Below are 24,678 nucleotides of genomic sequence, written 5' to 3' on the forward strand. Positions count from 1 at the left end.
GCTTGAGCTACATGACCAAGCCCTGAAAGCCCTTCTGGAGCACATCAAGGAGTTTTCACCGGAGTCTGTCTGACCTACAGGGTTGAACCTTTTACCCAGAGCTCAAACCCGTCCCAAGTCCTTCTTCTCTGCCCCGAGAGCCATTTGTTCAGACTCCCGAGCGCAACCTCGGAGCTTGCAGAGCCTTTTAGTACAATGTTCACTAGTATTTGAGCAACAGCCCTACTCTTATGCTAGCGAAGACGCCAATATGTCCCTTCCTGGGCAACAGCGGTGTGGGAGAGACAGTCCACATCTCCTACTCCAGATTCACGTAGGAGATGAAGAAAGTCTTTGACCACCCGGTCTGCGTTAAGGATGCCACTAAACGACAGCTGTACCTCCGTCAAGGCCCCCATAGTGTTGCTGAGATGGCATGTAAGGTTCGCACCCTCGCCCTTGAGAGAGGCTGGAATGAGGAGACCTTCAGGGAGCTTTCTGGAACGCGCTCACTGAGACCCTCAAGGGTGAGTTGGTGTCCAGGGATGAGCCTGATAGACTTGATGAACTCATCTCTCTCGTTATCCGCATCGACTACCATCTCCGTGAGCATTGGAGGGAGCTTCTACACCTTCTTCTACACCACGTGCTTCTACACCTGCATTGCTTGCTGTTTGGGGTTTTAGGCTGGGTTTCTGTACAGCACTTTGAGATATCAGCTGATGTACGAAGGGCTATATAAATAAATTAGATTTTGATTTGATTTGATTTGGTAGATAAGGTTGCATGTCCCATAACATCTGCTTCATTGCCTTGATCTCCTTCTCCGACTGCATCCCATCCCCAGGCTCGTCCAGATCCTGAACCCATGCAGCTCGTCCGCGGCCTGTCTCTCTCCGTGGGAGAGGCAAAGACGAATCTGCACTAGGCACTGCCTATACTGTGACCAGGTTGGTCACTTTGTCTCCACTTGTTCCCTGTGTCCAGCAAAAGAGGGGGATCAGCAGTAGTGGGGATATACTGTTGAGCCAAATTGCCTGCCCATCTTCTCCCAGACCCCTGCTTGAAGGCAACCTTGTGTGGCGGAGCCAGGCTTTTCCTCTGTCTGTTCTCATCGATTCGGGCGCCGACGAGAGCTTCCTGGACCGAGGTGTCGTTACCCAGTTGGGCCTGGACACTGTTCCACTCGATTCACTTCTTGATGCCAACGCTCTCACTGGAAAGCTCCTCACTCGTGTCTGTGAGAGAACCGTCCCTATCATCCTGCGTCTTTCTGGAAATCACCAGGAAAATATCAGTTTCCACATAATTGACTGTCCTTACTCTCCCCTAGTTCTTGGCCATCCATGGTTAAAGCTACACAACCCACAGATTGACTGGACCACCGGAAAGGTAACAAGTTGGGATTAATGTTGTCTTTTTGTTTACATTCTGCCTTTCCCCCTGCCTTGTCTGTGCCTCAGTTCATTCCAGAACCTCCGGACCTGTCACCAGTTCCTCCCGGGTATCACAATCTATCTGTTGTGTTTAGCAAGCACCACGCCCTGTTGCCGTACTACTGCGCCATTGACCTCCAGCTTGGAGCTCCTCTCCCCAGTAGCCGGTTGTTTAACCTCTCTCATCCCAAGCAAGAGGCTATGGAGACTTACATCCAGGATTCTCTGGCTGCAGGACTTATCAAGCCATCTTCCTCCCCGGTGGGTCCTGGGTTTTTCTTTGTGAAGAAGAAGGATGGGTCACTGAGGCCATGCATGGACTTCCGTGGGCTGAATAATATCACTGTTAAGAAGTACCCCTTGCCGCTCATCAGCTCTGCTTTTGCCCCCTCCATGGTGCCACGGTGTTTACCAAACTCGACCTCCGGAATGCCTGCCACCTTGTCCTCATAAGAGAGGGGGACGAGTGGAACAAGCTTTTTGTTAAAGCTGAAGAATGGGAGTTCCATGCTGCCACAGTGTCTTTCCTGGGTTATATTATTGTACAGGGACAGTTACTTATGGACCCCGCCAAGGTCATGGCAGTGACAGAGTGGCCTGCGTCCTCCAACCTAAAGCAGCTATAGCGTTTCCTGGGTTTGCACATTTTTACAGATTTTTCATCCGTAGCTACAGCCGTCTAGCAGCACCTCTCACCACTCTCACCTCCACTCCGTTCCACTGGACGCCTGAGGCAGGCAGCTTTCCTGAAAATCAAGCGTCACTTTACCTCTGCTCCGGTCCTTACTCAGCCTGACCCAGAACTCCAGTTCATCTTGGAGGTGGACGCCACTGACACCGGGGTAGGTGCTGTTCTGTCTCAACGTTCCCCCTCTGATCAGAATGTCCACCCATGTGCATTCTTTTCCCGTAAGCTCTCACCTGCAGAGAGGAACTTTAACATCGGTAACCAGGAACTCCTGGCAGTTAAGCTGGCTCTGGAGGAATGGTGTCACTGACTGAAGGGCACTGTAACCCCCTTCATCGTGTGGATTGACCATTAAAACCTGTTCTACATCCCGACCGCCAAACGTCTGACCTCCCGGCAAGTCAGGTGGAACTTGTTCTTCGGTAGATTAAATTTCACACTCACTTATCGCCCTGGTTCGAGGATAACCAAGCCTGATGCCCTCTCTCGCCAGTTCACCACCGACAACACGGGTACCAAGCCAGAAGCCATTGTGCCATCCACCTGCATCGTTGCCGTTGTCACCTGGGAGATCGAGTCCCTTATCCTCCAGGCTCAGCAGAACCAGGCTGACCCTGGTAACGATCCTAGTAATGCTCTATTTGTTCCAGATTGTGTTCGCTCTGATGTTCTTCAGTGGTGCCATTCTACCCACCTCACCTGTCACCCTGGTATGAACCGGACCGTCACCTTCCTGCATCAGCGCTTTTGGTGTCCCACCATGGAGAGAGATGTCTGAGAGTGTGTCTCAGCCTGTACGGTTTGTGCCCGGAACAAAACCTCCACTAAACCCACTTCCAGTATGCTCCGCCCTCTTCCTTTACCCAGTCGTCCCTGGTAACACATAGCTCTGTATTTCGTCACTGGCCTTCCCCCATCTAACGGTAACTCTGTCATCCTCACTGTTATTGACAGGTTTTCCAAAATGGCTCACTTCATTCCCCTCTCCAAGCTACCGTCCTCCAGAGACACTGCGGACCTGTTAGTTTCCCATGTATTTCGTCTACATGCATCCCCACTGACATTGTTTCCGACAGAGTACCCCAGTTCACCTCCCAGGTATGGTGATCCTTCTGTTCAGCTCTTGGTATCAATGTGAGTCTTTCTTATGGATATCACCCCCAGACCAACGGCCAGACCGAACGGGCCAACCAAGAGATGGAGACTGCCCTACGCTGCGTGACCTCTGCCAACCCTTCTTCCTGGAGCGCTCAGCTACCCTGGGTTGAATATGCCCACAACACTTTCACCACCGCCTCGTCAGGTATGTCACCGTTCAAGTGTGCTCTGGGTTACCAACCCTCCCTTTTTCCCCACCCAAGAGGTTGAGTTTGCGGTTCCCTCTGTCCAGGACCATCTGCGCTGTTGTCACCGTACCTGGAGGAAGGGCTGAGGACCCAGTCCCAACCGTCGCTGGGCCTCAGCTCCAGTCTATACCCAGGGTCAAAAGGTATGGCTCTCATCGAAGGACCTGCCATTAAAGGTAGCATCGAAGAAACTTTCCCCCCGCTTCATTGGTCCCTTTGAAATCGACCGTGTCATTAATCCCTCTGCTGTGCACCTGAAACTCTCAGGCTCACTTATGATCCACCCCACCTTCCATGTGTCCCTGATTAAACCTGTCTGCTCCAGTCCCCTGTCTCCTCTTGCAGCAGCTCCTCCAGCCCCTCGACTCATACCGTCTGGCGGCTTTTGGAGGTGCGCCGTTGGGGTCGCAGCTGGCAGTACCTGGTGGACTGGGAGGGATACGCTGGGTACCTCCCAATCCTTCTGTTTCCCTGCCTGATGCTGTTTTCCTATCCTCTACAGTTCTGCCTGCTCTGACTCTGGTCTTTGTCTCCTGTTCCACGTCTTGTCATCCTGTTACTCTGTCCTGGATCCCCCACTCTACTACTCCCTTGGATTCTCCCCGGACCTGCTTACCCTGTCTCAACCCCTCTCACTCCAGCCTAAACCTCAGCACCTGATCTCCAGCAACCCACCTGAGCTTCCCCTGACCTGGACTCCATCTTCCCCCTGTGTTCCAATAAATACCTTGGTTACTTTATCACAGTTTCTTCTTCTGAGTCTGTTCTTGGGTTCCCCTGTTCCACTCCACGTAACAGAATGTGGCATGTGTCTATACACTTTCCCTCTGCTGCGTGCTTGTGTTTCCTATTCAGCCTTTAAGCCTTGTGTTAGACACATGCACTAGCCCATTAGCCACGTAATGACTGACTTGTAATCATTGCCCTTGCTAGTTTGATTGTATTGACATTCTTAGTCTTACAGTAATTTTTTTCGAAATATTTAGTCATTGTAACTGAAACAGTGCATCCCGAATGGGTGGCGGCAGCAAACAATCTACTAGCCAGCTGTGATTTACAACTTGATAGCAATATGTTTTTGGACTACCAAGAAATGTAAATTATATTATTATTGCTGAATTATGGATAATCTTGCATTGAACATCTATTCTGTCAACAATGCCTTACTGTACGTTATGGAATTTTGAGTCAAATAGAAGCTATTTTCAAAACCTCTTATCAAGTTGTTTTTTAAGCATAAACTGGGAATTTTATATTTTTGACTGATATTATGATTGTCTTTTTGTTTCATATGTGCAAAGTAGTTAAAACGCTGTCAATTCCACTTTAAGCCTGCCGTAACATATACGGGATATTGTTAATATTGAAAAACACTAGTCACACATATCTTGTCATTAGTGTTTTGTGCATGCTCCACGTTGTCATGGTTCACATTGGCAAGACAATGGTTGCTAGGTTTCTGTTATCTTTATGAAACCAATATACTGTAGTTCACAGTACATTGTAATACATCTGGAAACATCTGGAAACATTTCTAAATATAGAACTCTCCCTTGGTTCAGGCTGAGGGACAGGATGACGATAAAAACAGACTTGCGCCACACTGTGCGTGAGACTGAGGATGGCACTTTTGAAATGACCATCAACTCACCCCAGAAATTGGACACAGGAGTGTACACCTGCAAGATCATCAACGAGTATGGAACAAAGCAATGTGAATGCAAACTGGAAGTGAAAGGTACAGTAATTGGTTGTTTTTTCTATTTCCAATTCCTCTCTTTGCTGTAAGCCAATCAAATAATACATAACATTGGATAACAATTTGTGTGAGCTACTGTATGTACAGTTGAAGTCGGAAGTTTACATACACTTAGGTTGGAGTCATTAAAACTTGTTTTTCAACCACTCCACCAGTTTCTTGTTAACAAACTATAGTTTTGGCAAGTTGGTTAGGACATCTACTTTATGCATGACACAAGTAATTTTTCCAACAGTTGTTTACAGACAGATTATTTCCCTTGTAATTCACTGTATCACAATTCCAGTGGGTCAGAAGTCTACATACACTAAATTGACTGTGCCTTTAAACAGCTTGGAAGATTCCAGAAAATTATGTCATAGCTTTAGAAGCTTCTGTTTAGGCTAATTGACATAATTTCAGTCAATTGGATGTCTTTTTTATTTATTTATTTATTTCACCTTTATATAACCAGGTAGGCCAGTTGAGAACAAGTTCTCATTTACAACTGCGACCTGGGCAAGATAAAGCAAAGCAGTGCGACAATGACAACAACACAGAGTTACACATGGAATAAACAAATGTAGAGTCAATAACACAATAGGAAATAATCTATATACAGTGTGTGCAAATGAGGTAAGATTAGGGAGGTAAGGCAATAAATAGGCCGTAGTTGCGAAGTAATTACAATTTAGCAATTAACACTCAAGCGATTGGTGTGCAGAAGACGAATGTGCAAGTCGAGATACTGGGGTGCAAAGGAGCAAAAAAAAATAATAACAATATGGGGATGAGGTAGTTGGATGGGCTATTTACAGATGGGCTATGTACAGGTGCAATGATTTGTGAGCTGCTCTGACAGCTGATGCTTGAAGTTAGTGAGGGAGCTACAGTGAGAAAAAAAAAGAAAAAAGTATTTGATCCCCTGTTGATTTTGTACGTTTGCCCACAGATAAAGAAATGATCAGTCTATAATTTTAATAGTAGGTTTATTTGAATTGTGACAGTGATTATTGAAAATAAGAATTTGTTCTTAACTAACTTGCCTAGTAAAATAAATAAAAATGTGTGTCTGAAGGCAGTGTATTCCAGACATGGGAAGCTCTCACAGAGAATGTGGATTTACTAAAGGTGCTTTCCCTTAAGGGAACTATACAGTCACCTCTCATGGCAGACCTTCTGGATCTGCTGCCATATGTTTGAGTTTTCTATTTAACAAAAATACTGAGTGGAGGGGGAGCCAGGCCACTTAGGATCTTGAACACAAGACATGCGTCGGTGTATTACACAAGATTTTCCCAACTCAGGAGCTCATGCTTTCTGAGGATGTAACAGTGATGATGGCTATTGGGCTTCCTATCAAGCACTTTGAGAGCCTGTTTGTAGACAGACTGAATAGGTTTTAATGTTGTACAGCACGCTTGGGCCCAACTAGTCAAGCAATATGTGAAGTGGGGGAGTATCACAGATTTGAAGTACAGTTTTGCTACCTCTGAAGTCAAACAATTTCGTATAAATCGGAAATTAGCTAGGTTGAATTTGAATGACCTTTTTCACATGCTTTTTAAAAGAGAGGTTAGAATTATGATGCCACGGTACTTAAAATCAGATACCTCCTGGAGCTTCTCCCCTGACACATAGACTTCTGGTTCAGTAGCATCTGTTGCCCTCTTTGTGAAGAACATGCAAACAGTTTTTTTCACATTGAGATGCAAACATGAGTCAATGAGCCCCTTTGTACATGGACCATTACAGTAGTGAGTTCTTGTGCAGCTTGTTAATATAAGCTATAAACTCATGTCATTCATTACAACATCCTTTATAATGTTATATAGATCATTGACTATCATGCCTTATAAGACTAAAATGCATGACGTATTATTCCCCCGCTTTGAAAACCCAGGTGATATTTTAAATACTTTGGTAAATATAACTCTGCACACTGTCAGATGACGAACATGAAACAGGGTTGACAGAATATTAACTCCTGTCCTGTGCATCCCATAGTGCCCCCGGTGGAGCCAGGCCTCGCCATCATCCGTCCAGTTAAGGACATTACGGCGGATGCCGGCGAGACAGTCATGTTTGAGTGCCACGTAATTGGACCACTGGACACGGACGTCGATTGGCTAGCAGATGGGAAGCTGATCCAGCCGGCTCTGCTCAACTGCAAAATGCATTTTGATGGGAAGAGGTGCAGGCTGCTCCTCAACTCAGTGCATGAGGATGACAGCGGCATGTACACGTGCAAACTGACCTCGGCCAAAGGTGAACTCTTAACTGCACTGTCACCCACTTCACTTGTTCTCTTCATCTCTAGGGTCTTGCAAGAAGAGTCATGCTCTTCATTTTCATTCATGTTGGTAGAATAACCAAACGTTTCCTCTTTTTTAAACACACTTTTAATCTTGGTATATCATTAGATAATATACATGCACACTGTATAGATGAATAAATGTGTAGTTAAGAACAAGTCATCAACTTCCCAGAATCAAATTGTTACTCTTGAAATAAGTTGAATGACCATTGAATGAATAAACCGGTATTTGTACATTTTCTTGCTTTCTTTTCCTTTTCAACTTCATTTTCAAGTTCGTTGCTTTACTTTGGTCTTTACTTTCGTTTTAGAGGAACTGACCTCGAGTGGCCAACTCAAAGTCATTCCTTCCATCGAGCCCCTATTCACCCGTAAACTGGACGTCTTAGAGGTGATCGAGGGCCGTAACGCCCGCTTTGACTGCAAGGTCAGCGGAACACCACCTCCCAGAGTCAGCTGGGGACATTTCGGTAGGAGATGTTCACTATGTTCATTATGTTCCCCTAGCCTGGTCCCAGATCTGTTTGTGCTATGTAGCCAAACATGACAATAACCATAGGAGGACAAACAGCCATTGTCTCCATAGTGATTTTATTGCCAAAACCATATAATTGTGCACACTGCAAACAAGTATAACAGTAATAATTACTATGTAACAATGTGTACCTGCACTGTCAATGGAGATATAAATATACAGTACAACACAGATTTGGGACCAGGCTAGTTTACCACCAAATTAGCTCTTATTGCTATTCAAGAGCATACAGTAGTTTACACGGTTGTTCAGGGTCAATGTAATCATGTATGAACCCATATATTTACAGCTACATTGACAGTGCAGGTGCAGGTGCACATTGTTACATTACTAATGTTATACTTGTTTGCAGCGTGTACAATTTGAAGGTTTTGCAAATTAAATCACTATCCAGACAATGTCTGTATGTCCTCTTCTCTCCTCAGACCATACACTGGTAGAGAGCGATGATGTGCGCATCTTACAAGAGGGAGGTCGTCACTCCCTCATCATCTCTCATGTCACCAATGAGGACGAGGGCTTTTACACGGTCATCGCTCGCAATCCACATGGTGACGCCGAGAGCTCCGCTGAGCTCTATGTCCAGGAGCCCAGACCTGCTATCTCATCTCAAATGTAGGAACACACTTACCACCTACAGTCCTCACCATACAGATTTAGGATCTTAATTTGATCACTCTGTTGTTGCTGAGAATTGTCCTGCAGTGCAGGAAATGCAAACTTGTAGTGTATCAAAGTTTAAAAATGTACTAACACTTTACATTAAGTTGTCCCTATTACTATGTAACTAACACAGTAATGACTGTGTTAACAATATAGTAGTTACATAGGTTTTTACTATGTAATTACATGGTAATAGGGTTGTTGAGGAATCAGTTATTACACAATTGGAAGAAGGAATGTGTAATTACACATTCAGTTGTTGGTTACTCCACAGTTGTAACTACTGATGTTATTAATCCCCTAAGGTCGATGGCCGAGCCCCCACGAAATCTAATTACCACAATACAAAATTTCCCATAAAAATCTGTCCGTTTAAGGTAGAGATGTTTTTTTGTTCATAGGATACATCTAAATCCACCGCATCTGCTTATGCCGCACTTCCAAATCTGTGGTCAAAGGTGACAGAGCGAGAGCGGTGTTTGTCAGACCATGAGACAAAATCGTCTGTAGCGTCCGAACCCTCTATGGAAAGATGAGACGGTCACAAACACGACGGTATTCTCCGTTTTGGCTCAAAGGCCGTACCGAATCAAGTATAATGTAACAATGTACTTACTTAGGATATACTCGTAACTCTCATGTAGCTACTCGGGATCAAGCAACTTAATGTAAAGTGAAACCCAGTAGGGTGTAACCTCTATAATTACTATGTGGTTACAATGTAACAACCTTTGCAGACAATAGGCTAACCAGGAGAAATTAACAGACAAGAGAACATTAAGTTTAACCCTTTAGGTTACATTGTATTTACAGTTAAGCAATATTTAACAACAATCTCTCTAATTACAAGGGATATACATGTATTTACAATGTACTTAATGTAAAGTGAAGTGCCATTTTAATTACTATGTAGTTACATGTGCGTACCGTTAGGATGCATGGGGAGATAGTAGCTCAGTGATGTACCATCTAAACTGTGAGTATATGTAGAAGCCAGACAACATGGTTTGTTTCCCTTTAAAAGCGATAAATAAATATATCCCCAAGCAACCAGGAGAGAGTGAGTGGTCAGTTATACACAAAAGGGAAACAGTCTTTCAGTAAAACGACACTGAGACTCAAACCTTCCCTTAGAGGAAAAGAAAAATACTAACTTTTAGATGCAAATGAGAGCAACAGACAGCTGAAGGAAATCCAGGAAAACATAACTAAAATGCTCTGAATGAACACCAAAACAATCTGTTGTTAAAAATGTAGATTTGCTTGAAAGGAAAGTAGTCAATCCTGCCAGATATGCATATACAGGGCGGAGTGTGGATGAAAAGACAACAAAATGGACCTTCTGGAAACAATGGTGCAAACTTTAGAAGATTAACTGGATCAGCTAGAAAACAGATCGAGACAAAATAGTATGAGAATATTGTCCCTACCGGAAGATGAGGGAAAACAGGGGACCTTAGCATCGATGTGATTAAGCTGATATCGGAGGAGCTTGGCATGGATGTATCCCCAGAGGATCAGGAGAAAAACTCTAAATACCCTTGCATGGTAACCTTTTAAGATGCGGAACTATCAGACCAAAGTCAACATTCTGACGGCACATGGGGACAATGAGATCAAGGTCCAGGGCCGGTCCATTCGATTCTTCCAGGACCTGTCTTCTAGACTGAGAAAAAACGCAAGCAATTCATTCCGATCAGAGATTCACTGGAGGAAAAATGAGTCAAGTCTCAACTCCAATTCCCGGCAGTACTGCGGGTATGGAAGGGAACACAGAGAAGTGAGTTCACAAGCGCTAATGAAGCCCTGAACAGGCTGTAGCAAACCCTTTTCAGTTGAAAGAGAGCCCAGTGCCTTGAGGAGCGATAGAGGAAAAACAGATAAGAACAATAGGCTACAGACAGTGATGCCCAAGACCTGTTTATTATAAATTGAGACAATATTCCTTCCCCCTCCTCACACAACAATCTGGACTATTGTCCACAAGTAACTGGTCTTCTCTAGGAAGTAATGCCAAAAATAGCCGAAGCCAGTGAAATGCATGGTACATTAGGGCTGGTATTGGTCAACCCAGAGTCGATTGTTCTTTCGATTGGTTGAAACTTGAAAACATGTATTTTTCCATATACAGTGCCTTGCAAAAGTATTCATCCCCCTTGCTGTTTTTCCAATTTTGTTGCATTACAACCTGTAATTAAAAATGATTTTTATTTCGATTTCATGTAAAGGACATAAACAAAATAGTCCCCCGCCCCAAAAAAAAAAAAATTAAAACGGAAAAGTGGTGCATGCATATGAAGCCCTAAATAAGATCTGGTGCAACCAATTTTACCTTCAGAAGTCACATAATTAGTTAGATAAAGTCCACCTGTGTGCAGTCTAAGTGCAATCTAAGTGTCTCATGAGTATATATACAACTGTTCTGAAATGCCCCAGAGTCTGCAACACCACTAAGCAAGAGGCAACACCAAGCAAGAGGCAATATGAAGACCAAGGAGCTCTCCAAACAGATCAGGGACAAAGTTGTAGAGAAGTACAAAAAAATATCTGAATGTTTGAACATCCCACGGAGTGCCATTAAATCCATTATTAAAAAATGGAAGATCAAATTTAAAATGTAGCTTTTTGGCCATCAAGGAAAACGATATGTCTGGCATAAACCCAACACCTCTTATCACCCCGAGAATACCATCCCCACAGTGAAGCATGGTGGTGGTAGCATGATGCTATGGGGATGTTTTTCATCGGCAGGGACTGGGAGACTAGTCAGGATCGAAAGAAAAATGAACAGAGCAAAGTACAGAGAGATCCTTGATGAAAACCTGTTCCAGACCGCTCAAGACCTCAGACTGGAGAGAAGGGTCACCATCCAATAGGACAACGACCCTAAGCACACAGCCAAGACAATGCAAGACTAGCCTAGGGACAAGTCTCTGAATGTCCTTGAGTAGCCCAGCCAGAGCCCAGACTTGAACCCAATCAAACATCTCTGGAGAGACCTGGAAATAGCTGTGCAGCGACGCTCTCCTTCCAACCTGACAGATCTTGAGAGGATCTGCAGAGCAGAATGGGAGAAACTCGCCAAATACAGGTGTGCCAAGCTTGTAGCGCTACCCAAGAATACTTGAGGCTGTAATCGCTGCCAAAAGTGTGTCAACAAAGTACTGAGTAAAGTGTTTGAATACTTATGCAAATGTAATATAAAACATTTTTTGTTGGTATATTTAAATTTGCCAAAACATTATAAGAAACCTTTTTCATTTGTCATTATGGGGTATTGTGTGTTGGTTGATGAGGGGGGGAAAAACTATTCTTTCCATTTTCGAGTGACGCTGTGACGTAACAAAATATGAAAAAAGTCAAGGGGTCTGAATACTTTCCGAATGCGCTCTAGCGGACATAGAAGAGCCGACCCCGGATATAATTTGGGATGCCTTTAAGGCGTACATTAGGGGGATAATAATCTCAAACTCGGAAAAATCTGATTCAGAAATTAAAATGAAAGGAAAAATAATTCACTTTCTTAGAAAAAGCACATATGAAATATTTACAAGGTAAGGAAGAAAACGTAACTTAATTTCGGAACGGAATACGATCTTTTACTTTTGAAGAGAGCCAACAACTACATGTTGCTTAATGGCAAATAAACCTGGTTAATATCTCGCAGCTCTCACAAAACGAATACATGCTAAACTAGTAATCATTTAAAAAAATAAAGATTCGAAGCTGTAATGAAACAACAACACGATTAATGACCACTTTAAAAGCTTCTATGAAAATGTATATAAATCAGAATTTAACAATAGTTGGATGGATCCTATAGCCTTCTTAACTAAACTCTGAAGCAATTATCAGCAGACAAAAAATGACTAAAAACAGATGACCCAATAATAAATATTAAATGCTGTTAAAACATTCGCATGTAGAAATGCACCAGGATAAGATGGCTTTCTCATGGAATTCTATTCAACATTTTGGGACAAATTAGCTCCCCTATTTACTCAAATGACAACCCACATATCACTCAATTCAGTACTTCCTAGTTCCATGTATCAAACAGTTATTTCAGTTATATTACAACCAGGAAAATCTGGAGAGTCCCCTGCTGACAGCTTGGAAAATCCCAGAAAATGTTGTCATGGCTTTAGAAGCTTCTTGCCTAATGGACATCATTTGAGTCAATTGGAGGTGTACCTGTGGATGTATTTCAAGGCCTACCTTCAGACTCAACGCCTCTTTGCATGACATCATGGGAAAATCAAAAGAAATCAACCAAGACCTCAGAAAAGAATTGGAGACCTCCACAAGTCTGGTTCATCCTTGGGAGCAATTTCCAAACACCTGAAGGTACCATGTTCATCTGAACAAACAATAGTACGCAAGTCTAAACACCACGGGTCCACGCAGCCGTCATACCTCTCAGGAAGAAGACGCGTTCTGTCTCCTAGAGATGAACGTACTTTGGTGCGAAAAGTGCAAATCAATCCCTGAACAACAGAAAAAGGACCTTGTGAAGATGCTGGAGGAAACGGGTACAAAAGTATCTCTATCCACCCTAAAACGTGTCCTATATCGACATAACCTGAAAGGCCGCTCAGCAAGGAAGAAGCCACTGCTCCAAAGCCACCATAAAAAAGCCAGACTAAGGTTTGCAACATGGGGGCAAAGATGATACTTTTATGCTAAATTTCCTCTGGTCTGATGAAACAAAAATAGAACTGTTTGGCCATAATGACCATCGTTATGTTTGGAGGAGAAATAGGGACGCTTGCAAGCCGAAGAACACCCTCCCAACCATGAAGCACGAGGGTGGCAGCATCATGTTGTGGGGGTGCTTTGCTGCAGGAGGGACTGGGGCACTTCACAAAATAGATCAACATGAGGTAGTAAAATTCTGTGGATATATTGAAGCAACATCTCCAGATGTCAGTCAGGAAGTTAAATCTTGGTCGCAAATGGGTCTTCCAAATGGACAATGACCCCAAGCATACTTCCAAAGTTGTGGCAAAATGGCTTAAGAACAACAAAGTCAAGGTATTGGAGTGGCCATCACAAATCCCTGACCTCAATCCCATAGCAAATGAGTGGGCAGAATTGAAAAAGCGTGTGCGAGCAAGGAGGCCTACAAACCTGACTCAGTTACACCAGTTCTGTCAGGAGGAATGGGCCAAAATTCATCCAACTTATTGTAGGAAGCTTGTGGAAGGCTACTCGAAATGTTTGACCCAAGTTAAATCATTTAAAGGCAATGTTACCAAATACTAATTGAGTGTATGTAAACTTCTGACCCACTGGGGATGTGATGAAAGAAATAAAAGCTGAAATAAATAATTCTCTCTACTATTATTCTGACATTTCACATTCTTAAAATAAAATGGTGATCCTAAGTGACCTAATACAGGGAAGTTTTACAACGATTACATGTCAGGAATTGTAGAAAACTGAGTTTAAATGTACAGTCGTGGCCAAAAGTTTTGAGAATGACACAAATATTAATTTTCACAAAGTCTGCTGCCTCAGTTTGTATGATGTCAATTTGCATATACTCCAGAGTGTTATGAAAAGTGATCAGATGAATTACAATTAACTGCAAAGTCCCTCTTTGCCATGCAAATGAACTGAATCCCCCCCAAAATGTCCACTGCATTTCAGTCCTGCCACAAAAGGACCAGCTGACATCATGTCAGTGATTCTCTCGTTAACACAGGTGTGAGTGTTGATGAGGACAGGACAAGGCTGGAGATCACTCTCTCATGCTGATTGAGTTTGAATAACAGACTGGAAGCTTCAAAAGGAGGGTGATGCTTGGAATCATTGTTCGTCCTCTGTCAACCATGGTTACTTGCAAGGAAACACATGCCGTCATCATTGTTTTGCATAAAAAGGATTTCACAGGCAAGGACATTGATGCCAGTATGATAGCACCTAAATCAACCATTTATCGGATCATCAAGAACTTCAAGGAGAGCAGTTCAATTGTTGTGAAGAAGGCTTCATGGCGCCCAAGAAAGTCTAGCAAGTTCCAGGACTGTCTCCTAAAGTTGATTCTGCAGGATCGGGGCACCATCAGTACAGAGCTTGCTCAGGAAAGGCAGCAGGCAGGTGTGAGTGCATCTGCACGCACAGTGAGGCAAAGACTTTTGGAGGATGGCCTGGTGTCAAGAAGGGCAGCAAAGAAGCCACTTCTCTCCAGGAAAAACATCAGGGACTGACTGATATTCTGCAAAGGGTACAGGGATTGGACTTCTGAGGACTGGGTCATTTTCTCTGAAGTCATTTTCTCTGATGAATCCCCTTTTCGATTGTTGGGGCATCCGGAAAAAAGTTTGTCCGGAGAAGACAAGGTGAGCGCTACCATCAGTCCTGTGTCATGCCAACAGTAAAGCGTCCTGAGACCATTCATGTGTGGGGTTGCTTCTCAGCCAAGGGAGTGGGTTCACTTACAATTTTGCCTGAGAACACAGCCATGAATAAAGAATGGTACCAACATATCCTCCGAGAGCAACTTATCCCAACCGTCCAGGAACATTTTGGTGACGAACAATGCCTTTTCCAGCATGATGGAGCTTCTTGCCAAAAGGCAAAAGTGATAACTAGGTGGCTCGGGGAACAAAACATCAATATTTTGGGTCCATGGCCAGGAAACTCCCCAGAAACTCCCATTGAGATCTTGTAGTCAATTCTCAAGAGGTGGGTTGACAAACAAAACCCCACAAATTCTGACAAACTCCAAGCATTGATTATGCAAGAATGGGCTGCCATCAACAAGGATGTGGCCCAGAAGTTAATAGACAGCATGCCAGGGCAGATTGCAGAGGTCTTGAAAAAGAATGGTCAACACTGCAAATATTGACTCTTTGCTTCAACTTCATGTAATTGTCAATAAAAGCATTGCAATTATACTTCAGTATTCCATAGTAACATCTGACAAAAATATCTTAAGACACTGAAGCAGCAAACGTTGTGGAAATTAATATTTATGTAATTCTCAAAACATTTGGCCACGACTGTGTTTGGCTAAGGTGTATGTAAACTTCCGACATCAACTGTACTCATACATTTTATAAATTGTGACAGTAAAATTATACATTTATAAGCAATAAAATGGCAGAACTCTTACCAGACTTGATACACATCAATCAAACATGGGTTATTAAAAATAGACACTTTTAAACAAATACAAGAACGTGTTTCAGTTTAAAACAATACACAAAAAAATAAGATAGATTTGGCTGTTGATGGCTTTCAACCATCTTGACTGGCCTTTTCTTTTGAAAACTTTGGAAGCTTTCAACTGCCCAACTGAAATAATAAAATGTATAAAACATTTGCATTTATGTCCTAAACAATCAGAATTGATAAACATGAATGTAAACTAAACTTATTTGCAGATGATCTTCTGATAAACCTGACCAATATTGAAAACGCAATGCCCCCTTTGTATCTCAGGTTATAAAATAAGAGGCATTAGAAGAAGACAATCTATTTCAGGATAAATCAATGTTAAAGTTTACATAGCTGGCCATATATGGACGTTACATTTTACTTTATGGGTTGGTTATGTACAGTGGCTTGTGAAAGTATTCACCCCCCTAAAATGTATTCTTGGGGGGTTTGTATAATTTGGTTTACACAACATGCCTACCACTTTGAAGATGCAAAATCTTTTTTAATTGTGATATAAACAAGAAATAAGACCAAAAACCTGAACTTGAGCATGCATAACTATTCACCCCACCAAAGCCAATAGTTTGTAGAGCCACCTTTTGCAGCAATTACAGCTGCAAGTCTCTTGGGGTATGTCTCTATAAGCCTGGCACATCTAGCCACTGAGATTTTTGCCCATTCTTCAAGGCATAACTGCTCCAGCTCTTTGAAGTTGGATGGGTTCCGCTGGTGTACATCAATCTCTAAGTCATACTACAGGTTCTCAATTGAATTGAGGTCTGGGCTTTGACTAGGCCATTCCAAGACATTTAAATGTTTCCCGTTAAACCCCTCGAGTGTTGCTTTAGCAGTATGCTTAGGGTCATTGTCCTGCTGGAAGATGAACCTCCTTCCCAGTCTCAAATCTCTGGAAGACTAAATCAGGTTTCCCTCAAAAATGTCCATGTATTTAGCACCATCCATCATTTCTTCAATTCTGACCAGTTTCCTAGTCCCTGCCGATGAAAAACGGGGATGGGTTGGTGATGGTATTCTCGGGGTGATGAGAGGTGTTGGGTTTGCGCCAGACAGCATTTTCCTTTGTCTCCATTTTTCATTTTTATTTAACTAATTACAGTGCCTTGCGAAAGTATTTGGCCCCCTTGAACTTTGCGACCTTTTGCCACATTTCAGGCTTCAAACATAAAGATATAAAACTGTATTTTTTTGTGAAGAATCAACAACAAGTGGGACACAATCATGAAGTGGAACGATATTTATTGGATATTTCAAACTTTTTTAATAAATCAAAAACTGAAAAATTGGGCCTGCAAAATTATTCAGCCCCTTTACTTTCAGTGCAGCAAACTCTCTCCAGAAGTTCAGTGAGGATCTCTGAATGATCCAATGTTGACCTAAATGATTAATGATGATAAATACAATCCACCTGTGTGTAATCAAGTATGTATGTGAGTTGTGAAGGTAATTGGTTGCACCAAATCTTATTTAGGGGCTTCATTGCAAAGGGGGAGAATACATATGCACACACCACATTTCCGTTTTTAACTCTTTAGAATTAAAAAAAAAGTTATTCTTTTAATTTCACTTCAGCAATCTGGACTATTTTGTATATGTCCTTCACTTGAAATCCAAATAAAAATCTATTTAAATTATAGGTTGTAATGGAACGAAATAGGAAAAACGCCAAGGGGGTGTATACTTTTGCAAGACACTGTATGCTTCTTCTAACCCATCGCTTTCTACTGCATATAATAATACCATTGAATTCAATCTTTACATTAATATATATAATTAATAAGTCCAAAAATGGATGTAGCAACTACAGATTGCCCCTTTAAGTCTATCAAATGTGTGCAAGTTTGATAATGTCTCCATTAGTCCTATGGATAAAAAATATATATCAGCATGAATAAGATTGATCAATAAAAGCCCCACTTTTATTCCATAGGCTTGGACCCGCACTATGCAGCTGTTGCAGAACGCATTTTCACTGGCTATCCACTGGTTTCAAAAACAATGATCGTCAGTTTAAACTTTTTGAATTCAACCATTATTGGGTTCAAAAACACATTTAGATTTGTGAACATCCATAACAACCACAATCCGTAAGGCGCAAATAGCTAAATGAGAGGTCAGAAGTGTGATTCAAATCAATGCGCTATGTAGATATCAATAATAAGTGATATCCTTACCGCTGTAGACTACACCACTTGCTGTCATCCTTACCTCCAAGCGTTTATTCAAGTTGCGTAATCTTTGGATGCCGACAGCAGTCGCACCATTGAAAGCCATAGCTTGGACTGTAGCCCACAAAAACCTATTCCTGCTCTTTTCCCGCGATCCATCAAACACATTTGGAGTATCATCATAGTCTTCTCTGACTTGTGGTCAGACTTACTGGGGTGGAACAAACTTGAATGTGTGCCTTTTTTCAATGCTGATTTAAATGTCATTGAGAAAATAGAGAAGTGGCAACAACAACAAAAAATCCTCAAACATTCTTTCTGAATTTAAAAGTAATCCTCAGAGTAATAATCAAGTCTTTCAAAAGTATCTGTAATCTGATTTACAATATTTTTTGCTGGTAATGTAACGGATTACAGTTTCCTTTTTTTGTAATTGCATACATGTAACGGATTACAGGTAATCCGTTACTCCCCAACCCTGCAGGACATATTTTGGTTTGAGTTATTAACATTGTAATTCACAGGTGACTTTCAAATGTGTAATTACAAAATATTAGTTACATAGTAGCGCAAGAGAATGTGTAATATCATCAGTACTTACACATGTGGAATAACCTTCATCAAGTGAATGCGTAATTACACACACGTTCCAATTGTGTAACAAATTATTCCGGAACAACCCTATTAACATGTAATTACATAGTAAAACCTATGTAACTACTGTTTACACAGTTATTACTGTGTTAGTTGCATAGTAAAAGGGTAACTTAATGCAAAGTGTTACCAAAAAGGCTTCTAATGTTTGTAATTTCCGCTTTAAAATGTCAGACTCCAACAAAAATTATCCATTAAATATAATCCACATAATAATTCACATTTCCTGTTGCTACAGGATTATTTCCCTGCTGTAGCAAAGTGGGTCAAATTAAGGTCCTTCATCTGCATTCGGAAAGTATTCAGACCCCTTGACTTTTTCCACATTTTGTTAAGTTAGATTGATTACATTGTTTTTTTCCCTCATCAAACTACACACAATACCCCACAATGACAAAGTTAAACCGGGTTTTAGATATTTTGGGAGAATTCTAACATATAAAAAACTGAAATATCACATTTACTTAAGTATTCAGACCCTTTACTCAGAACTTTGTTGACACACCTTTGGCAGTGATTACAGTCTCGAGTTTTCTTGGGTATGATGCTACAAGCAAGGCACACCTGTCTCTCCCATTCTTCTCTGCAGATCCTCTCAAGCTCTGTCAGGTTGGAAGGAGAGCGTTGCTGCACTGCTATTTTCAGGTCTCTCCAGAGATGTTTGATCGGGTTCAAGTCTAGGCTTGTATCATTTGGTTTACACAACATGCCTACCCCTTTGAAGATGAAAAATCTTTTTTTATTGTGAAATAAACAAGAAATAAGACCAAAAGGTGCCACTCAAGGACATTCTGAGACTTGTCCCAAAGCCACGACTGGTTTGTGTTAGAAGGTGAAACTTCTCCCCAGTCTGAGATCTGAGTGCTCTGAAGCAGGTTTTCATCAAGGATCAATCTGTACTTCGTTCATCTTTCCCTTGATCCTGACTAGTCTCCCAGTCCCTGCTTCTGAAAAAGATCCCCACAGCATGATGCTGCCACCACCATGCTTCACCGTAGGGATGGTGCCAGGTTTCCCCCAGACGTGACACCTGGCATTCAGGCCAAAGAGTTCAATCTTGGTTTCATCAGACCAAAGAATCTTGTTTCTCAAGGTCTGAGAGTCCTTTACGTGTCTTTTGGCAAACTCCAAGCAGGCTGTCATGTGCCTTTTACTGAAGAGTGGCTTCTGTCTAGTACCATAAAGGCCTGATAAGTGGAGTACTGCAGAGATGGTTGTTCTTGTGGAAGGTTCTCCCATCTCCACAGATGAGCTCTGTCAGAGTGACCATTGGGTTCTTGGTCAGCTCCCTGACCAAGGCCATCCTCTCCCGATTGCTCAGTTTGGCTGGGCGGTCAGCTCTAGGAAGAGTCTTGGTGGTTCCAAACTTCTTCCATTTAAAAATTATGGAGGCCACTGTGTTCTTGGGTACCTTCAATGCTGCAGAAATGTTTTGGTACCCTTCCCCAGATCTGTGCCTCAACACAATATTATCTCGGAGCTCTATGGACAATTCCATTGACTTCATGGCTTGGTTTTCGCTCTGACGTGCAATCTCAAATGTGGGACCTTCTATAGACCAGTGTGTGCCTTTCCAAATCATGTCCAATCAATTGAATTTACCACAGGTGGACTTCAATCAAGTTGGAGAAACATCTCAAGGAGGATCAATGGAAACAGGATGCACCGGAGCTCAATTTCGATTTTGACAGCAAATGGTCTGAATACTTATGTAAATAAGGTATTTCAGTTTAGTGTATTGTTTTTGCTTTGTAATTATGGGGTGAAATGTGGAAAAAGTCAAGGAGTCTGAGTACTTTTCGAAGGCACTGTACCTGTACTGTATTTGGAAAAGCTACATTTTATGTGTACTATTCTCCAGTATTTTGGATTTTAAATAAAGTTATGAATATATTGTTCTAGTACAGAATGTTACCTTTTATTTGTGGGTGTTTTCATTCATATGTTTTACCATTTAGACATCCAATCACTTATGTATCCATTTAAAGAAATTATCCATATTTGGCCAAATTTACTATAGTGTATAAGTAATCAAATGTTTTTATTATTTGGAATCACAATCCTTGCACGTACTGACTACATTGTGCTTTTAACTCTACAAATATGTTGCGGGTGTGTTTTGGGTCATGTCTTCCCAATAGTAACTTCCCTTCCCTTCGTCCCTCCCCCTTCTCTCTCTCACCTCCCTCCCTCCAAAGGGCAAAGCTAGAGAAGATGCCATCCATCCCGGAGGAGCCCGAGGTGCCGGACAACGAGGTTGAGCGCTTCACCATGCCTGACTTTGTCAAGCCCCTGTACGACCTGGACGTGATCGAGGGCAAAGAGACCGTGCTCAAGTGTAAGGTGGCTGGACTGCCGTACCCCACCATTGTGTGGTTCCACAACGGCAAGAAAATCGACAGCACGGAGGACAGGAAAATGACACAGTGTGAGTTGAGATTGGTATTTTAGAAATCCAGCTCTATAAATTTAAACTGCAACTTCATCAAGTAAGAACAAATTGTATTGGTGGAGTACACAGTTTATCAGATGTTATAGTGGGTGAAGCGAAATGCTTATGTTACTTGGACCTATCAATGCAGTAAAATGTCAAGCAAGTACACAAATAATAATAAAAATATATTCAAGAAATGTCGGAACGAAACCAATTAACATCCCAAATAGCACTGTAAAAGTAATCCAAATGCAATCTATACGTACAGTGCATTCGGAAAGTATTCAGACCCTTCCCCTTTTCCACATTTTGTTATGTTAGTCTTATTCTAAAATGGATTAAATAAAAAAATGTCCTCATCAATCTACACACAATACCCCATAATGACAAAGCGAAAACAGCTTTTTAGAATTTTTTTCAGATTTATACAAAAATAATTGTATTATTCATATAAGTATTCAGACCCTTTGCTTTGAGACTCGAAATTGAAATCGGTGGCATCCAGTTTCCATTGATCATCCTTGAGATGTTTCTACAACTTGATTGGAGTCCACCTGTGTTAAATACAGTTGATTGGACATGATTTGGAAAGGCACACACCAAAACACCAAAACATTTCTGCAGTATTGAATGTCCCCAAGTGGCCTCCATCTTTATTAAATGGAAGACATTTGCAACCACCAACACTCTTCTTAGAGCTGGCTGCCAAGCCAAACTGAGGAATCAGGGATGAAGTAACTTTATCAGGGAGGTGATCAAGAACCCAATGGCCACTCTGACAAAGATCCAGAGTTCCTCTGTGGAGATGGGAGAACCTTCCAGACGGACAACCATCTCTGCAGCACGACACCAATCAGGCCTTTGTGGTAGAGTGCCAGACGGAAGCCACTCCTCAGTAAAAGGCACATGATTGCCTGCTTGGAGTTTGCCAAGAGGCACCTCAGGACTATCAGACCATGCAAAACAAGATTGGTCTGATGAAATTGGTCTGATAAAACCAAGATTGAACTCTTTGGCCTGAATGCCAAGCGTTACCTCTGGAGGAAACCAGGCACCTCTCATCACCTAGCCAATACCATCAGTACTGTGAAGTATGGTGGGGGAAGCGTCATGCTGTGGGGATGTCTTTCAGCGTCAGGGACTGGGAGACTAGTCAGAATCGACGGAAAAATGAATGGAACAATGTAGTGAGAGATGCTTGATAAAAACCTGCTCTAGAGTGCTCAGTACCTCAGACTGGGGCGAAGGTTCACCTTCCAACAGGACAACGACCTGTTGCACACGGCCAAGACAACACAGGCGTGGCTTTGGGACAAGTCTCTGAATATCCTTGAGTGGATATTGAGTGGATACCCAATCGAACATCTCTGGAGAGACCTGAAAAGACATGTGCAGCGAACCTCCCCAACCAACCTAACATAGCTTCAAAGGATCTGCAGAGAAGAATGGGAGAACCTCCCCAAATACAGGTGTGTCAAGCTTGTATCGTCATACCCAAGAAGACTTGAGGCTAAAAGGTGTAATCGCTGCCAAAGGTGCTTCAACAAAGTACTGAGTAAAGGGTTTGAATAATTATATAAATGTGATATTTTTTAAATATTTTTTATTTTATTTAGAAAAACCTGTTTTTGATGAATCATTATGGGGTATTGTGTGTAGATTGATTGAATACCTTCCAAATACACTGTACATACACCAGATTTATGTACACAATATATACTAAGAATGGTATGTGCACCAGTAGATTTTTAGAGTGACCGATGTCAAGAATCCAGAATATGAATATGCAATTTGTTTTTTAAAAAGTAACGGCTTTGCTCTATTCTTGGCCAGGTCACAGTTGTAAATGAAAACTTGTTCTCAACTAGCCTACCTGGTTAAATAAAGGTGAAATAAAATAAATAAATAAAAAGGCTTGACAGCCAACAAGGAGGAGGTGAGAGCCCTGGCGGAGTGGTGCCAGGAAAATAACCTCTCACCCCCACGGATGGCACTGTGATAGACTGCATCCAATTTGTTGAATAGAGTGTTGGAGGCTTTTTTGTAAATGACATCGCCGAAGTCGAGGATCAGTAGGATAGTCAGTTTTACGAGGGTATGTTTGGAGGCATGAGTGAAGGATGCTTTGCTGCGAAATAGGAAGCCGATTCTAGATTTAATTTTGGATTGGAGATGGTTAATGTGAGTCTGGATGGAGAGTTTACAGTCTAACCAGACACCTAGGTACCTAAGTCAGAACCGTCCAAAGTTGTGATGCTAGTCGGGCGGGAGGATGCAGGCAGCAATCGGTTGAAGAGCATGCATTTAGTTTTACTTTCATTTAAAAGCAGTTGGAGGCCTCTGAAGGTGTGTTGTATGGCATTAAAGCTCATTTGGAGGTTTGTTAACACAGTGTCCAAAGAAGGGCCAGAGAAAAGAGTCGGCCCAAGAATTGAACCCTGTGGCAACCCCATAGAGACAGCCAGAGTTCCGGAAAACAGGCCCTCCAATTTGACACGCTGAACTCTATCAGAGAAGTAGTTGGTGAACCAGGCAAGGCAGTCATTTGAGAATCCAAGGCTATTGAGTCTGCCGATAGGAATGTGGTGATTGACAGAGTTGAAAGCCTTGACAAGGTCGATGAAGACGGCTGCACTGCATTGTCTTTTATTGATGGCGGGTATGGTATCGTTTAGGACCTTGAGCGTGGCTGAGGTACACCCATGACCAGCTCGGAAATCAGATTGCAAAGCGGAGAAGGTACGGTGAGATTCTAAATGGTCGGTGATCTGTTTGTTAACTTGGCTTTCGGAGACTTTAGAGAGGCAGGGCAGGTCTGTAACAGTTTGAGTCTAGTGTCTCCCCCTATGATGAGGGGGATGTCTGTGGCAGCTTTCCAATCTTATCTCAGACGATAAGAAAGAGAGGTTGAACAGGCTAGAAATAGGGGTTGAAACAATTTTGGCGGATCATTTTAGAAAGAGAGGGTCCAGATTGTCTAGCCCGGCTGATTTGTAGGGATCTAGATTTTGCAGTTCTTTCAGAACATGTCTGGATTTGGGTGAAGCAGAAGCGGGGCAGGCGAGGTCATGGGCAAGTTGCTGCAGTAGGTGCTGAGATGTTGACCGGGGTAAGTGTAGGGGTAGCCAGGTGGAAAGCATGGGCAGCCGTAGAGAAATGCTTATTGAAATTATCAATTATAGTGGATTTATCGGTGGTGACAGTGTTTCCTAGCCTCAGTGCAGTGGGCAGCTGGGAGGAGGTGCTCTTACTCTCCAAGGACTTTACAGTGTCCTAGAACTTTTTGGAGTTTGTGCTACAGGATGCACATTTCTGTTTGAAAAAGCTAGCCTTAGCTTTCCTGTGTATATTGGTTCCTAACTTCCCTAGAAAGTTGCATATCGCAGGGGCTATTCGATGCTAATGCAGTACGCCACAGGATGTTTTTGTGCTGGTCAAGGGCAGTCAGGTCTGTAGTGAACCAAGGGCTATATCTGTTCCTGGTTCTACATTTTATGAATGGAGCATGCTTATTTAAGATGATGAGGAAGGCATT

At 42.4% G+C, this 24,678-nt stretch overlaps 1 protein-coding gene across 1 annotated transcript in view; it reads left to right on the plus strand.

The window, feature by feature from the left end:
• spegb (striated muscle enriched protein kinase b) overlaps positions 1-24,678 on the plus strand; it is a 135,048-nt gene that overhangs the window by 65,897 nt on the left and 44,473 nt on the right. The window contains exons 9-13 of the mRNA XM_024403168.2: positions 5,012-5,187; positions 7,195-7,455; positions 7,816-7,974; positions 8,465-8,654; positions 20,908-21,137. Of these exons, the coding sequence (XP_024258936.2) occupies positions 5,012-5,187; positions 7,195-7,455; positions 7,816-7,974; positions 8,465-8,654; positions 20,908-21,137 (1,016 nt within the window). The remainder of the gene's footprint in view (positions 1-5,011; positions 5,188-7,194; positions 7,456-7,815; positions 7,975-8,464; positions 8,655-20,907; positions 21,138-24,678) is intronic.

This window comes from Oncorhynchus tshawytscha, linkage group LG03 (assembly GCF_018296145.1).
Source record: "Oncorhynchus tshawytscha isolate Ot180627B linkage group LG03, Otsh_v2.0, whole genome shotgun sequence".
NCBI classification, from domain to species: Eukaryota; Metazoa; Chordata; class Actinopteri; order Salmoniformes; family Salmonidae; genus Oncorhynchus; species Oncorhynchus tshawytscha.